The 17,400-nt window shown below is 48.2% G+C and overlaps 1 protein-coding gene across 3 annotated transcripts in view; it reads right to left on the reverse strand.

Annotated features, from left to right (window-relative positions):
* Positions 1-17,400, reverse strand: part of RUSC2 (RUN and SH3 domain containing 2) — an 84,643-nt gene that overhangs the window by 45,176 nt on the left and 22,067 nt on the right. For all 3 annotated transcript variants that reach the window (XM_033935894.1, XM_033935875.1, XM_033935884.1), the window contains exons 2-3: positions 7,208-9,225; positions 1,447-2,232 (exon numbers count right to left, since the gene is read on the reverse strand). In XM_033935894.1, the coding sequence (XP_033791785.1) occupies positions 1,447-2,232; positions 7,208-9,125 (2,704 nt within the window). In that variant the 5' untranslated portion in view covers positions 9,126-9,225. The remainder of the gene's footprint in view (positions 1-1,446; positions 2,233-7,207; positions 9,226-17,400) is intronic.

Genomic DNA, 17,400 nt, shown 5'->3' on the forward strand with positions numbered 1-17,400 from the left:
ACTTAATCCCCCCATTGCCCCAGGTACATTAGATAGATTGTGAACCCACTGGGACAGACAGGGAAAAATGCTTGAGGACCTGTATAAATCCATGTAAACCCTTCTGAGCTCCCCTGGGAGAACAGTAGAGAAAATTGAATAAATAAAAACTCATTCTAATTGTTATGACCCTGCAATTCAAGAGTTATCTACACCTTCGGTAGATTTTTACAAGCAAGAATTTGCAAATTCTGCATCAATTATGTGACTTTCTAAAAAGCCATTTTCTGGCATTTGTGTGCCCATAACTTTATAAATGGAGACATAATTTGATATAACTCATCTGAATGAAGTTATAGCTTCTATTTCTATGTTCGGACTGCAATGTGGCTGAATCTCACCATGTTATACAACCAAAATTGCCCATTCTCTGAAACGTGACACTTTTTTTTTTCCCGCTAGAGCCTCAAATTAACTGGGAAATGCACCTCCAGATTTACAATTTATGGACATCTCGAAACGGAAGCTCTACATATAGCAAGTATGAATCCAGCATGGAGAGCTTAAAGATGGGTCTGAGCAGGGGACCTGGGTATTTATTGGCTCTCCAGTGGCAGAGATCTCCCCATCTCCCTGGTTGTGTTAAAGCTTGAAGCTGAGGGAGAACCAGCTTACCTGTAACACTTGAATCGAGCCCGCACCTGCTTTTATTGATAAAACTCTCATTCCGTATAACCCATCAAGACTAGTACGATCAAACTCACAAAATCTCTTAGTAATTCCATCAATCCGCCAGATAGTGTATGATAAGAAAGGTTTGGACAAATTCCTGGAGGAAAAGTCCATAGTTTGTTATTAAGGCATGGGAGTAGCCTCTGCTTGCCCTGGATCGGTTGCTACTCTTTGGGTTTTGGCCAGGTACTAGGGACCTGGATTGGTCACCATGAGAACGGGCTACTGGGCTTGATGGACCATTGGTCTGACCCAGTAAGCCTAGTCTTAGGTTCTAATACTACACGCAAAACAATTTTTTCTGTTATGGCCCCTCAATTATGGAACACCAAGCCTCAAGATCTCAGGCTAGAATCTTCCATGGTAAACTTTAAATCTAAGTTCAAACCTTCCTATTCAAGGATGCATTCGAGGCGTGAGAATCTTCCTGGTTTTTGGAGGCTAACCGTTTTTTTCCTTTTCCCCTACCCCCCCCCCCCATCTCATGTTTTTCCTTTCCCCCTTCTCCTTTTTTTGTTTTCTTTTTTTTAAATTTAACTCATTGTAATCAAGTACCCAACTCACCTTGATCCCCCCTTATTTCATATCAGTAATTTATTTATTGTTTCCTAGTCCCTTTTAATACTTTTGTATATTCTGTTTTTACTTATTTACAGTATTTTATTGTAAACTGTCTAACTATATATGAAAGACAGTATATCAAGAAATCAATAAACTTGAAACTTGAGCTCATACCATTGAGGGGTCTTGAAAGAACACTGTTCCCTAGTCCAGCTTTGGTGTTCTCACTGATCCTTCTGGAGGCCTCAGCTTGGGTGACTGGTCTGCTCGTACCGAGTTCCAGTGGAGGCAAGGGAGGGAGGGAACTGGGCTGTAGGCTGAGCTTCGATGGATGGTTCTTCCATTCCATGGTTACATCTTTCTTGGGTACGAGTTTTAGGCTACTGCTCTCTTGTGGGGCTTGGGAGGGTATATGCCGGGAGAACTGCACACCACCTGGTTGGGTAGTACCTCTGGTCGGGGAAGGCCTGGTGGGAAGGAGATTGGCAGACAAAGGGCAGGATCTGCTCCGAGGAGGGTGAGACTCATTCGGTCTCTCTGGAGTTGGAGAGCCAGAGGAAGTATCCATTGCCTTGAAGGGTGTTCCGTTGCTCCTCACAGGGGAGTAACTCCCCAGAGGGGACAGGCGGGTGGTCTCTGGTGTGGGCTTCTTATTAGAGTCATCGGCCCCATCAGCAGACCGTTTGGCCAGCGTGCGTTGTGCTTGTATCTGCTCCATGCACAGTCCAGTAGATGTGGCTGAAGCCGACGATTGGGAGTCATCAGAGTTCTGCTGACTGGGGGCTCGGCTGGCCGAGAGGCCATACAGCTGGGAGAGGCTGGACGTGAAGTGGTTGTGCAGCGGACGGGGCTTGGTCGTCTTGCTGAAGTGGTGCTGGAAAACGAATGGCTGGATGGGCAGCGTAGTCGGGCGCTGGTCCCTGGAGTAACGGACAACTTGCTTCCCATCAATGCCTATGCCTGGAACAAGGGAAGAATAAACAAAGAATATGAAGGAATGAGAAAAAGAAATGCATAGAAGAAAAATCAGTCATAGGCTGTTTAAATCTATAGCCAGGAATGCCATCCTTGTTCCAGCAATCAGAACTGCTGGAACTAGGAAGGATCTGACAGTAGATGGACAACTCTATACATGTTTCGTATCTTCTCCACTTCCTCCTGGCTCCCAAGTAGGGTTACCATATTTTTCTACAGGAAACCCTGGACACATGACCCCTCCCCATTCCAGATCCAAGGGCCAGATCCAATTCTGCCTCCAGCCTCATCCCATTCCACCCCCAGCCTCGCCCCCACAAAGCTTCTTCCAGACGATCTCCAGCTCCGTCTGGAGGGCCTGAGCTCGCTGGAGCTTTCCAAAATCCAGACAAATGCCAGATTTTGGAAAGTCCATCTGGGAGCCCGGACAGTCCTTTAAAAAGAGGCCATGTCTGGGTTTTCCTAGATGTCTGGTAACCCTACTCCCAAGACAGGATGTTGGGTTGGAAGAACTCTGAAACAATGAGTCAATACAAAACTTCAACTGTGCCAGCCCTTCACATCAGATTAGGGTTACCAGACGTTCTTCTTTTGAGAACATGTCCAGGGGTCTAGATGGCTTTTCAAAACCTGGCACTTTGTCCGGGTTTTGAAAAGCCTCCTCAAATCGTGGTGGGCAGGGAGGAATTCCACGCATGCGAGGCAGTGGAGGTTGGGGCTAGGGCGGGACTGGGGGCGGGATCAGGGCATTACAGGGCGGGGATGGGCCTGGGGGCGGGCTGGGGGGGGGTCCAGATTTTCTGATTGGAAAATCTGGCAACCCTACATCAGATGACCCACAGATCACTGGTGGCTTGGGACCCTCTGATGCCTCCTACCTCCAACACACCTGACATCCCGCCTATCTGGCCACGGCACCATGACCCTCTACCCCAAAGATTTCCTGATAGGGTGGGGAATTAGGGGCCACAGGGCCACTAAGGAACTCTCTGGAAGGAAGTGGCTTGGAGGGTCTGAGGCTCACTTGGCCACTGGAGAACTTTTTTAGGGTGTATCAGGAGAGAGAGCTCCGACTATTCCTATACAGAATATCCCTTTGGCTTGTCAGTGTGTGAGTCAATCCTTCTCATGCTCTCATAGGAAGGGAAATATTTTACTCATGTCACAGAAAACAACAATATCTCACTGCAGCAGTGTTTGATTTACATGCTATTTGCTTACAACACTGGGGAGCAATGTTTCCGTCAGAGAACGTGCACCGATCTTTAGCACATAGCTCTAATGTACAGTAACGCCCTGGCCTCAGAGATAGCACAAGGCTCTCCACCTCCAGAGACAACACAGAGAAACGGGGCTCCCCACCTCCAGAGACAACACAGAGCGCACAGGGTCCCCCTTCCATCAGAACCAACACAGAGAGATGGGGCTCCCTGCCTCCAAAGACAACACAGAGAAATGGGGCTCCCCCACCTCCAGAGACAACACGGAGAGCATGGGGGCGCCCCACCTCCAGAGACAACATAGAGAAATGGGGCTCCCCACCTCCAAAGACAACATGGAGAACACAGGACCCCCCTTCCTTCAGAACCAACACAGAGAAATGGGGTTCCCCCACCTCCAGAGACAACACGGAGAGCACAGGGCTCCCCTTCCTTCAGAACCAACACAGAGAGATGGGGCTCCCTGCCTCCAGAGACAACACAGACAGCATGGGGCACCCCACCTCCAGAGACAACACAGAGAAATGGGGCTCCCCACCTCCAAAGACAACATGGAGAAAACAGGGCCCCCTTCCTTCAGAACCAACACAGAGAGATGGGGCTCCCTGCCTCCAGAGACAACACAGAGAAATGGGGTTCCCCACCTCCAAAGACAACATGGAGAACACAGGCCCCCCCTTCCTTCAGAACCAACACAGAGAGAGAACCAACACCCTAACCCTCTTCAAAACTAAAAGGGAGAGCACGTGGGTCCCCACCTCCAGATCCAACAGAGACAGCAGGGCCCCCCCTTCCCCAGAGCCATCATATTGGGCTCCCCTTATTAGGCCCACCACAGAGAGCCCAGTGCTCCCCCATCTGCAGAGCCAACGAGCCCCCCTGTCCATGGGAGCCCCCTTCTCCAGAGCCTAGCTCTTCCTCTAATCCACTGAAAAAGCTCCCTGCTTCCCTAGAGTTGCCAAGCATTGCTTTCTATTCCCCCCCCCCCCCCCCCCCCACTGCATTGAGTGACAGCGCTCAGATGTATTCATTCTCAAGCTCTGGCTGGGATTCAAGGGAGGTGACGGGGCCAGGAAGCGAGGTTGGTCCTATCTTTGGTCTGAGGCTGAAAACCTACATAATACGGGTGGAGGTTAATTCTGTCAACTCAACCCAATTAGGAACCTGGTGATGTAATAAACAGGATTAAAACCTCCCTCTAAGTAAAAAGAAGGTATTAAGTGGCTGTATGTAGAGAGTGACACGGGGACACATTTATCTCCGTCCCTGCGAGTTTTGTCACTGTCCTTGTCCCATTCCTGTAAGCTCTGCCTTAACTGCAGAAGCCTTGAACACTTATGATTTCAAAGCGTTTGAGGCTTGTGCGAATGAGGATGGAGCTTAGGCATTGGTGGAATGAGGCATTATGACATCACAATCTGAGCTCTAGAATGGTGCTAGGCATTGGTGGAATGAGACATTATGACATCACAATCAGAGCTCTAGAATGTTGCTACTTAGGATTTTAAAATGTTTGAGGCTTGCGCAGATGAGGACGGAGCTTGCAGGAATGGGGCAGGGACAGGAAAAGAACTCACTGGGATGGGAAAATGAGTCCTGCGGGGACGGGGACAAATTTGTCCCTGTGTCATTCTCTAGCTGTTTGGGGCTAGAACCAGAGTCAGCATTTTGGTAGTAACACTAGAGCCAATGCTCGGGGGCCTCCTGGGAGGAGTGGCCAGAGCGGTCTCCATGACAGAGATCGACTCAGCATCCACATACTTTATGATTCAGCTGCTGCTGCCCTCGTTCTTCCTCTCATACCCAGCGGCTGAGACTGGCATTAGTCACTAGCACCGAAAGACAGACGCTCAGAAAATGTAAAAATAGCAGAAGGCTCTGGCCAGGCTATTCTTGAAAATGAGCCAATAACCTTGTTTCTGTGTGTTTGTCCCTGGCTGCAAGCCTTGGAAACCGTCTCCACAAGCCTGCCTTGGAAACCGTCTCCATGGGATTTGAAGACGGCTGGGATTAGCACAAAGGATCCTTAGCCGTGAGAAAGCAAAAATAAAGCTGAGGGTTTTGTGTCCAAAGAAGCAAGCACTGCGAACCGGTCCGTATCTGACCAGTAGAATTGCCAGGTTTCTGATGAACAACACACTCTGGACCCCAGACCAGCAAAGAAAGGGTTGGTCTAAGGCAGTGATTCCCAACCCTGTCCTGGAGGAACACCAGGCCAATCGGGTTTTCAGGCTAGCCCTAATGAATATGCATGAGAGAGATTTGCATAGGATGGAAGTGATAGGCATGCAAATTTGCTTCATGCATATTCATTAGGGCTAGCCTGAAAACCCAATTGGCCTGGTGTTCCTCCAGGACAGGGTTGGGGAACCACTGGTCTAAGGCAGAGCACTTCAAATCCAGTTCTTCAGGTTCACACCCTAGACTGGCTTTCAAGATTTCCACGATGAACACGTATGAGATCTATTTGCACACATTCATCGTGGAAATGCTGAAAACCAGGCTGGAGGAGTAGATTTGAGGATCCTTGGTCTAAGGCAGGGGTGTCAAAGTCCCTCCTCGAAGGCCACAATCCAGTCGGGTTTTCAGGATTTCCCCAATGAATATGCATGAGATCTATGTGCATGCACTGCTTTCAATGAATTGGGGAAATCCTGAAAACCCGACTGGATTGCGGCCCTCGAGAAGGGACTTTGAGATCCATGCTGTATGGCTACTCTCACATTCTTATGTTCTAAACCAGTGGTTCCCAACCCTGTCCTGGAGGACCACCAGGCCAGTCGGGTTTTCAGGATAACCCTAATGAATATGCATGAGAGAGATCTGCATATAATGGAGGCGCCAGGCATGCAAATCTGCTCCATGCATATTCATTAGTGCTATCCTGAAAACCCGACCGGCCTGGTGGTCCTCCAGGACAGGATTGGGAACCACTGTTCTAATACTGTCTAAGAGAGATTTCAGGTTCTTCTCCCTCAGAAAGAAGCACTTTATACACTGGTAAGAATCACCTTGTTGACTGGGATGAGATCGCTGAACACAGTCTAGCCCAGGGGTAGGCAATTCCGGTCCTCGAGAGCCGTACCCAGGTCAGGTTTTCAGGATATCCACCACGAATATTTACGAGATGGATCTGCAGCACTGCCTCCTTGAGATGCAAATCTATCTCATGCATATTGATTGTGGATATCCTGAAAACCTGAGCTGGCTCCGGCTCTCGAGGACCGGAATTGCCTACCCCTGCTCTAGCACAGTGTTTCTCAACTTGGTCCTGGAGTCCCTCCTTGCCTGTCAGGTTTTCAGGGTATCCACAATAACTATGCATCAAAGAAATGTGCATATAATGGAGGTAGTGTATGCAAATCAAGTTGATGCATATTCATTGTGGAGATCTTGAAAATCTGACTGGCAAGGGGGGACTCCAGGACCAAGTTGAGAAACACTGGGCTAGCCGAGGAGCGTGCAGAACGAAGGCGAACCACTTCTGCAGAAGAAGATACTCGGCTCCATAACAGCAGACGCCAACTGCTAGTAAACGGCATGACAGCAGGAGAGTCAGCAGTACTGAACTTCTAAGTCGTTTTTAATTCTGATGACTCATTAAAAAATACATTTTGTACGATAAGCGTTTGGGCAGTGCTGTGACCTCCGACCAAGATATAAATGGCATCTTAGCAGTCCTAAAAATACCAAGCTGCCTGACCTGTATGAGTTAACATTAAGAAGCTAGATGACCTTACCATCTGCCTTGGTTCTGGGATCCCGTTGCGTATTCCTATCACTTGAGCTTCCCGATTCCTGCGCTTGAGAAACAAAACCCTGTGCAGCTCCTTGAACAGATCCTTGGCCTTCCCTAAAATCAGAAGCCCTGTTAGATGTCTCACTGCCCCGGTTCAAGCACTGGACAACAGGCATGAACGGAAGGCTGTGGCTGCGGTGCTCTCCATCCCTGGAAAACAAAGGGCAACCCTTCTGGAACTCCGGGATGGGAGAGAACTCTAGAGAAGAATCTCCGCTCGATCGAAGAGGAGGGCTGAAGCCATTCTTTTTCCGACTTTTAGCCAGCTCAGCAAAGGAAGTCACCCGTCGGGGCACAGCATCCTGGGCGGAGGTGGTATGACTGTCACTCAACTTGACAGGGCAGCTCATCATGCGCTCTAGTGAGCCCAGTCGAACGGAAGGACTCCTGTCCAAGTTGCGGTCGTAGCTCCTAGAGCGTTGCCTCCCAGTGTTCAGGTTAGGAGGAGATACATTGACGTAGACTTGTCCCTCAATTGCATTTCCCAGATCTTCACCCTGCGACATCTCTCCGAAGCATTCGCCATCATCTTCCCCCTCTTTTGCATCAGGCCTCTGAAATAAGTAATACTCAGTAGGTTGGAGAGGACTCGTCTTGGTGTGGTCCTCGGAGCAACTTGTTATAGAAGAACCTGGAGGGCTAGGAGATGATTGGGAAGACAAGTCACAAGTTACTAATTTATAGTAGTTCTGGGTGGCTACAACTAGTCTTGCTTGGCTTTGGAAACAGGCTGTAAGGTCGGAGCCATCAGAAGGACAAGGCATAGACTCACAATGGAGGTGGTAGGAATTGCAGTTGGCATCCAAAACCGGTGAAGAGGGATGATGACACGCACAAGTCTTCCCTGAATTTCCTGGGTGATGTGATTCACAGGACATCTTGGATTCCGTGGGGGATGAATGCAGATCAAGGTAAAAAGCCCCTGTGTCCGAATGGCTACAGAAAGATGAATCACAGGACAAATTGGCAGAGTTCAGGTTCGACCTTGAGTGCTCGTTCATTTTGTTGTAGAGAGCACTGAAGTTGACCAGAACCCCATCAGAACTGTTGCAGGAAGAGTCACTGATGTAGCCCATTTGGTGATCCAACATCTCGGACTGACTGGAGACACTGTAGCATCGGCAGGGCTGGACCTCTGAGCTGGAGCAGCTGCATGTTCGGCTGCGAAGGATTTCCTGGTTCCTCATTGACTCATCTGAGCTATTGGTCCATTCTGGGTCTCCACAATCCATGAGGAAATTGGAGCTGCCGTCATGGTGGAAACCACATTCGTCCAGCTCCATGCACTCGGAAACTAGACGACCTCGATTAGCATTCCTCTTCTGGATGTCATTGGTGGGGCTCCTAGCTTCTTGGCCTTCCACGATACCTGGCCTATTAGCCATGCTCCAGGGCTTGACTATGTTGTTCGTATCATGTAACTGGAAGGGCGGCAAGCCCATCTCATGTAAATGAAAAGCGGATTTGCCCACTGTCACGGCATTGTGGAGATGAAAGGACATTTGGCCTTCATCATAAATGTCATTCTCCTCACTTTCATTCAGAAGAAACGGGTTATGCCGCTTATTGGCAACAGGACCTTGGAAGATTCCCGCCTTGACTTCTGCATCGTCTGAAGCCTCTGCCGGCAAAGCGGAGGACTGGATTAAGCTACTGTAAACTAGGGAGTCGGTCTGAGAAAGGTCTCTCTCCGGCAAAGAGGTGGTCCTGGTGATGCTCAGGTCAGGCTGGCAAAAGGGGTTGCCTCTCGTGCTCGCACCACAGCACTGCCGCTCCGCGACCTGGCAATGCACCAAAGGGATATGATGCACAATCAGCGTCTCTCCCGTGAGCTTCGGTGGGCTGTCCATCGCCGACATCGTCTTTCAGGACATCAGCCCGGCTGGACGTTGCTTGGGGATCAGTCCAAATCTACGCAAGAAGGCTCCCAGAAGACAGTTCATCTTGCAATTCTGAAACCTAATAAAAATACAAAAGAAAACAGAAATGGAGAAATGATTAGTTTGGGTAGATGGAAGTTATTCAATGCAATCTTTTTACATTATTATTTTTATTGCTTTCTTCATTAATTATACAGACATAATGTAAGAAACAGCGCAAACAGGAAAAAAAAACTCTAAAAAATAAAAAATGATCCCCCCCTTTTACAAATCCGCGTTAGGGTTTTTTTAAATTTTTATCGCCGGCTACGGCGGTATTCGCTCTGACGCTCACAGGAATTCTATGAGCTTATACGGCCAGCAATAAAAAAAAGCCTAACGCAACTTTGTAAAAGGGGTCTTCTATTGTCCACATCACGGGACGTATTATCTGAGGAAAAAACAAGCAAGCACTCAGGACAACTCTTTTCCATCGTAAGGTATAAACTGTCTATTCAATTTAAAGAACAAACTGTAGAAATTAACGTGTCCATAAGGAAAAAAAACCCAAAACGATCTACAATGAAGATCTGAATGCTCATAAATTCTAACAATGTAGAAATCCAAAAGAGTCCCGCAAAGTTCAACCAAGGCAAGAGAACGCAGTGAGGAACACGGGGAACAAGCGAAGCAGCTCTTCAGTGTCGAAATGCGCAGATGGGACCCAATGCAGGCCGTGCTCACTAGATGACCTTGTAAATAAATAAAATCATAGGAGGAAAATACCTCAATGTGAGCCACGTAAGAATGAAAACAAGCAAGAGCTGTAAACCATCATTGGTGAGAAGACCGAGGTGAGGAGAATGGGGTGAAATGGTTAGAGCTACAACCTCAGCACGTTGTGGGTTCAAATCCCATTGGGCAAGTCACTTAATCCCCCACGGCACCAGGTGAGCCCACCAGGACAGACAGGGAAAATGCTTGATGTACCTGTATGCAAACCACTTGGAGTGGTTGTATAACTACAAAAAGGCGGTATACAAGTCCCAATCCCTTGCCCTGATGTCATAATGCCTGGCAGAAACCCAAAGAACGGCAACATTCCAGAGCTGAGCTTGTGATGTCATAATGCCTCATTCCACCAATGCCTAAGAGCCAATGGCTCGATTGTCCTATTCAGTTCTGATATTATATTAGAGGAGAGTGTGGCCCAGTGGTTAGAGCTACAGCCTCAGCACCCTGAGTTTGTGGGTTCAAACCCCACACTGCTCCCTGTGACCTTGGGCAAGACACTTAATCCCCCATCGCCCCAGGTGAGCCCACCAGGACAGACAGGAAAATGCTTGAGGTCATTAAACTTAAACCACTTTGAGTGTGGTTGTAAAACCATCCAAAAAGGGAAAAGATCCTACTCACACTCTCTACCACGCCTGTGAAACTAATTACCACCACACATCGGATCACTAGAAGGACTCCTGAACTTCAGGAAAGCAATAAAATCTCACCTCTTCCCTCAGCCTTCCATGAAATATCTCCAGTCTAAATGCTAAGTCTACACAAGATCAACCATCACTGATGCTGCCCCGCCTTCCATATCATGCCCAATACCTCTTCTCATGCGCTGTGATGTACTACCTTGCCATGCCATGAACTGTCATTGCCAGACAATCCATTCCATACCATACCAGGCATTGGCTTAGTAAGGAGGGGTGTGGGGGGCACAGTCTGCCCCGGGCACAGGCATCCGTCCTCTTCTCCGCCCTCTCCTTCCCAAACCCCTTCCCTTCCCTCGTACCTCTTTCATTTTTCCTGCGCGAGCTTGCTGCCCGCATCGGTGTCGCCTCTGACGTCACGTACGGGCCCCGGGCCTAGGAAGTGGCGTCAGAGGGATAGCCAATACAACGCGGGCAGCAAGTTTGTCATATTGCTTGCATCTGGAAAATTAAAAAGATACGCGGGAAGGGGGGGCGTACATGCACAGCAGGGGGGGGTCGGAAAGAAGCGGGGGGGGGACGTAGAAGAGGACGGGGGAGGGGCGCCACCGCCCTGAGTGCTACTTTCCCTCGCTACGCCATTGATACCATACACATCTGTTCTGTGAAATGAAATATAGGGTCTGAGTTTGGTTGAGGGAAAAGGAGTGATGACTCTTGAGTGCCGAGTGTTGGTCACGGAGGCGTTTGATGGTCCGGTTTGCTCTATTTGGTTTAATAATGTCTGTTCTTGAGGCATCTTGTACGACTTATAGAATTTTATATTTTGATGTATGTGTGAGTTTGGCCAGTTTGGGCCTTAAATTATATTCGTCGCTGATGCAACGTGTATGTTATAAGTAATTTGATTTGATATGTAAGTATGCAATTTGTTACAGTGGTCCTTGAATTGTTTTGTACGACAAATGTAAATGTTTTAATTTGTATGTTAATATGTAACTCACCCTGGATAAGGGCGGGTGAGAAATAAAGAAACAAACATATTACCATTCGCAGTTGTCCTACCAGGCCATGCTTTTTTATGCACATGTCTGCCATACCATGTATCGTCATGCATCATAATCCACTACCAAACGCATAACATCACCACCCCATGCTGTGTGAGGTCTTGTCCTATTAAGTACAAATCAACAAGACCATCCAGAAATCCTTCACAGTCATGTGCTACCTGTGACAAATGAGAAAATTCTTCGACAGGGAGCGATACCGTCTCCTAGTCCAGTCCCAAGTCCTGGGATTTTTAGACTACTGCAACGTTCTCTACCTGCCATGCCCCGCAAGCATGATACAACAATTACAGACAGTACAAAACAGAACCCTCTGACTGATCTACTCACTAAGCAAATATGACCACATCACCACCGCATACCTAGACACACCCCGGTTCCCAATGCAAGCGTGAATACTGTTCAAAGCTATGAACAGCACTGCCCCCACCCACCTAAATGATCGCCTAAATCGGAACAAATCAACCAGGTCAATGAGGACTCAGACCCCATTTACTCACCCCCCACTCAAAGGCACACAGCGTAAAAAGATGTACGACGGCCTACTAGCAATGCAAGCAGCGAAACTAGACCACCAACTCACCAACATGCTGATAACGACGACTGTCTACAAAACATTCCGTAGGGAAATAAAAACCCTGTATTCAGAAAATCTATCAAGGCAAACTTATACCTCACCTTAACTATTCCCAATCTTATAAATTCCCAGCTAAAACTTAGTCATGTAATTAGTATCCTATCCTGTAATTCTCCTGGAAATGTCCAGCTCGCCTCTTTTGTAATCCACCTAGAACTGCAAGGTACAGTGTTCCCCCAGTCGTTTGCGGTCCTGGTCATTCATGGTATTTTCCGACTGCGAACCGCCGACAAGGAGAGGGCAGCGGGAGAGGCAGAAGAGAGCAGACGGAACGCTGGCAAGTGCATGAAATCACTCGCTGTATGCTCCGACCGCCTCTTCCTGCACTAAGTCAGGCCTTATCCAACCAGGAGCTGTTTTGACACGCAGCTCCTCATTGGTAAGGCCCGACTTAGTGCAGGAAGAGGCGGTCGGAGCATATAGCGAGTGATTTCCTACACTCGCCGGCGCTCCGGCTGCTCTCTCCTGCCTCTCCCGCTGCCCTCTCCAGTCTCCCCCATGAAAAACCGTATTCGCGGTTTTTCAAGATTTGCGGGGGTTCCTGGAACGGAACCCCCACGAATACCGGGGGAGTACTGTATTGGCGGAATAGAAGTAGCTAATGTAATGTAAGGATCGCCATGCTTTCTGAGTACTATCAGGGTCTCCTATTATGTCATGATCTAAACCAGGAGTCTCCAAAGTCCGGCCTGCGGAAGAATTGTGTGGAATGCGCTAATTGGACTAATTTTCCAATGAGAATCTGCAAAAAAAAAAAAAACAACCCAAAAACCACAGGGTGTTGATAGATTGCAAACGCAATAATTAAAATTGTGTTCAAATCCAGCTCTTTTCAGGTCATTCCCAACGTATTCCAACGACTCCATAAGGTCAGTGGCATAGCGGGGGTGGGAGGTGCCCAAGGCAGCAACGCCCCCTCCTCCACCCTCTTCTCTGCCCCACCCCATCCGCTCCTTCCCCGCCCCTCCTGCCGTGCGCCCCTTCCCTTCCCCCGAGCCTCTTTAACGTTCCCGGCGCGAGAAGCAACCCCAACCAGCTGCTCGCGCCAGCGTCGGCACTGCCTTTGAAGGCACTTCTTAGGCGCGGGTCCAGGAGATGGAAGAGGAAGAGGAAGAGACAGCGCTGGCGCCAGAGCAGCAGGTCGGGGTACATCACGGGACGGGTCGAGGTGGAAGATGATATCTTTCTTCTCAAGGGACCCTCGACCACAAGAGGACATCCGCTCAAGCTCAGGGGAGGGAAGTTTCGTGGAGACGCCAGGAAGTACTTCTTCACGGAGAGAGTGATTGAGCGTTGGAACAAGCTTCCAGTGCAGGTGGTCGAGGCACGCAGCATCCCAGACTTCAAGAACAAATGGGATACCTATGTGGGATCCCTACGAGGTCATGCCAAGGGATAGGGTCACTAGGACTTGAATGAGCGGGTCAGTAGAGTGACAGTATAATTACAATTATACTTCAGGGGGTCAGTAGACTTAAGAGGGTGGGTAAATGGTGTGGGCAGACTTGATGGGCTGTAGCCCTTTTCTGCCGTCATCTTTCTATGTTTCTATGGTTTCAGCTCGCGATGGGAACGTGAAAGAGGTAGGTGGGAAGGGAAGGGTCACATGCATGTGGTAGTGGGGGCAGGGAGAGAGGATGGGTGCTGGCTCCCCCACCAAGATGGCGCCCAGGACAGACCGCCCCCATCGCCTCTTACTACGCCACGGTATAAGGTCTCAACATTTTTAAGCAGAGACTCTCAGAGGCTGGAGCAACATATCAAAAAATGTAGGTCACCTGATTCCTAAACGAGAGGTCAAATGCTAACTATTAATATCATGGGGATATTCTATAAACGGCGCTGAAACGTAGGCGCTTATATTATTTAGTATTTATATACCACGTGTGCCTAAGTGGTTTATATTCAGGTGCTCAAGCCTTTTTCCCTGTCTGTCCTGGTGGGCTCACAATCTATCTAATGTACCTGGGGCAATGGGGGGATTAAGTGACTTGCCCAAGGTCACAAGGAGCAGCGGGGGTTTGGACCCACAACCTCAGGGTGCTGAGGCTGGAGCTTTAACCAGTGCGCCACTCTAGAAATCAAAACATAGCAAAAGTGAGCCAAGTAAAGGACAATCGAGCCATTGTGACATCACAATGAGGTTGGCTCTTATTGGTGGAATGAGGCATTATGACATCACAATTTCAGCTCTAGTTACCAGAGGCTGAAATGTTTCATACTATTTATTCAATATTCTATACCGTTCTCCCAAGGGAGCTCAGAACGGTTTACATGAATGTATTCGGGTACTCAAGCATTTTCCCCTGTCTGTCCTGGTGGGTTCACACTCTATCTAATGTACCTGGGGCAATGAGGGGATTAAGTGACTTGCCCAGGGTCACAGGGAGCAGCGGGGGTTTGAACCCACAACCTCAGGGTGCTGAGGCTGGAGCTTTAACCACTGCCCCACTCTAGAAATCAAAACATAGCAAAAGTGAGCCGAGTATAGGACAATGAAGCCATTGTGACATCACTGATGAGGTTGGCTGCTATTGGTGGAATGAGGCATTATGATGTCACAATACCAGCTCTGGTTATCAGAGGCTGAAGCTTTGCACACTATTTATTTATTCAGTTTTCTACACTGTTCTCCTAGGGGAGCTCAGAACAGTTTATGTAAATTTATTCAGGTACTCAAGCATTTTTCCTTATCTGTCCTGGTGGGCTCACAATCTATCTAATGTACCTAGGGGCATTAAGTGACTTACCCAGGGTCAGAAGGAGCAGGGTGAGTTTGAACCCACGACCTCAGGGTGCTGAGGCTGTAGCGTTAACCACTGTGCCACACACTGTCTTAAATGAGAAATGCCATTTAAAACGGTGAAAAATGGTAACAATAAAGTGCTACCAGCAGCTAACTAAAAGGCACTGGAATCACATCTACGCAAGCGCTTTGCAGCGCTTAATGCCACTGTGACCATGGCTTTAGGCGCTGTAAAGTACCTACGTAGGCAAATTCACAGCATGGATAGGCGCCGGAAATGTAGGCCTAGAAAATCCTGGTCTACATTTCCGGCGCCTGTCCCAGATGCGCAGGCTGGCCAAACAGGTCCCCAAGGGATTAACTTGCCGGCTGCAGACCCAGGTCTTCTTCTTCTCCAGGCAGGCAGAACTTTCCCCTGCAGTGGGGAGCTGTGGTGCATCGAAAGCCACAATAAAATGTGACCCCCCCCCCCACCAAAAATAATAAAATATACAGAGCTAATCAGAAAGAAACCTTCCGGCTTGCATGCAGAAGGAAAAACCGAAGGGGACAGCAGAGCCCTCTGGAGGAGGCGGAGTTGAAAACCTGGAATGGATTCCTTCTGCATGGCTTGTGAGCATGGGGAGAATGCCCTACTGTCCAGAATGACACACCTATTGCACTAGGTGATTTCTGCGACACCAAGAAGTGGATGACATAACATAAAACTCACGTCTATACCGCAAATACCACTACGTTCTATGTGGTTCACAGAAGATAAAGAATGCAGGTGAATACACTTCTCCCTCCGTATTCGCGGTTTCGATTATTCACGATTTTTAGCTTGCTGGCTCCTCCCCCCAAATTACATCAGCTTGCATAGAGAAATCGCTGATTCCCGGCACTTTCTTCACCGTGTTTTGCCTCTCCTTCAGGAACAGGCCAGGTCTCCCACCATGTTATTCGCGGTTTCACTATAGTCACGATGGTTTTTAATAGAAAACAGCGAATAACATGAAAAAGTTATTCGCAGTTTTTCTGTATTTGCGGTTCTATTAATCCCCTATCACAGTGAATACGGAGGGAGAAGTGTACAGCGACAAAGATCTAACTTCCAAAAGATTCTATAAAAAGATGCGCTTTTAAAGCACGTTGAAACTGTTGGTAGGAGGTGGAAGATGTAAATATATAATTCAGATCCTTAGCCCATAAAGCCGCTTGAAAAGACAACGGACGCTCCTGGAATTTTTTAAATTTACAACCCTTTGCTTTCCCCAGAATGTTTGGAATTAGTGATGATAAAAGATTCCATAAGATATTCTGGGACGAGACCTGTCAATGCGCCTCAACCAGCGGCCAATGCAATTGACGATAGAAAAAGGTAACATGATTGTACTCCTTCAAGTGGTAAATCAATCTAACCGCTGCATTCTGATGGGAATGGACGCCCAGGCCATGTTCCTTCATAACCCCTCCCGCTCCACCAGGCTGACAGCACAGAAGAGGTATTCGTTGCCACTTTGTCAGGAGCAGCTTTATAATTACCAGGAACAGGGAAACTCAGACGCGTATAGAAATCCAAGGGGAAGAGATCTTGCACTTCACAAATTAAAGACAATTATTCCAGTATTTTCTCTACCATTATGTATAATATAAGGCTGGCACTGGCTTCCTGTATGCTATTTCCATGGCAGATTGAGGATGAGGGATGCAGACAGCTTTGCTTTGAATCAGCCTGCTCCTGCTACAGTTCTGGTGCCCCTTCACACACACACACACAACACACACACACACCACACATACACACACAACACACACAACACACACACAACACACACACACACCACACATACACACACCACACACACCACACACACACACACACACACACAACCCACACACACCACACATACACACACCACACACACACACAATACACAGCACACACACAACACACACACACATACCACAAACACCACACACACACACAGCACACACACAACACACACACATACACACACAGTGCACACACACACACATACCACACACAAAACACACACACACACCACACACAAAAACACACACACACACAACACACACACACCACACAACACACACACACATATACACACAGTACACACACACACACAAAACACACACATACCACACAAAACACACACATACACCACACACAAAAAACCCCCACACACAACACACACACCACACACACACCACACACAAAACACACACACACACCACACACAAAAAAACCCACACACCACACACAAAACACACACACCACACCCAACACACACCACACACACAAAAAACACACACAACACACACATACCACAAACACCACACACACACACATAAACACACAGCACACACACACACAACACACACCACACAT

The sequence above is a fragment of the Geotrypetes seraphini genome, chromosome 1, assembly GCF_902459505.1.
Source record: "Geotrypetes seraphini chromosome 1, aGeoSer1.1, whole genome shotgun sequence".
NCBI lineage: Eukaryota > Metazoa > Chordata > Amphibia > Gymnophiona > Dermophiidae > Geotrypetes > Geotrypetes seraphini.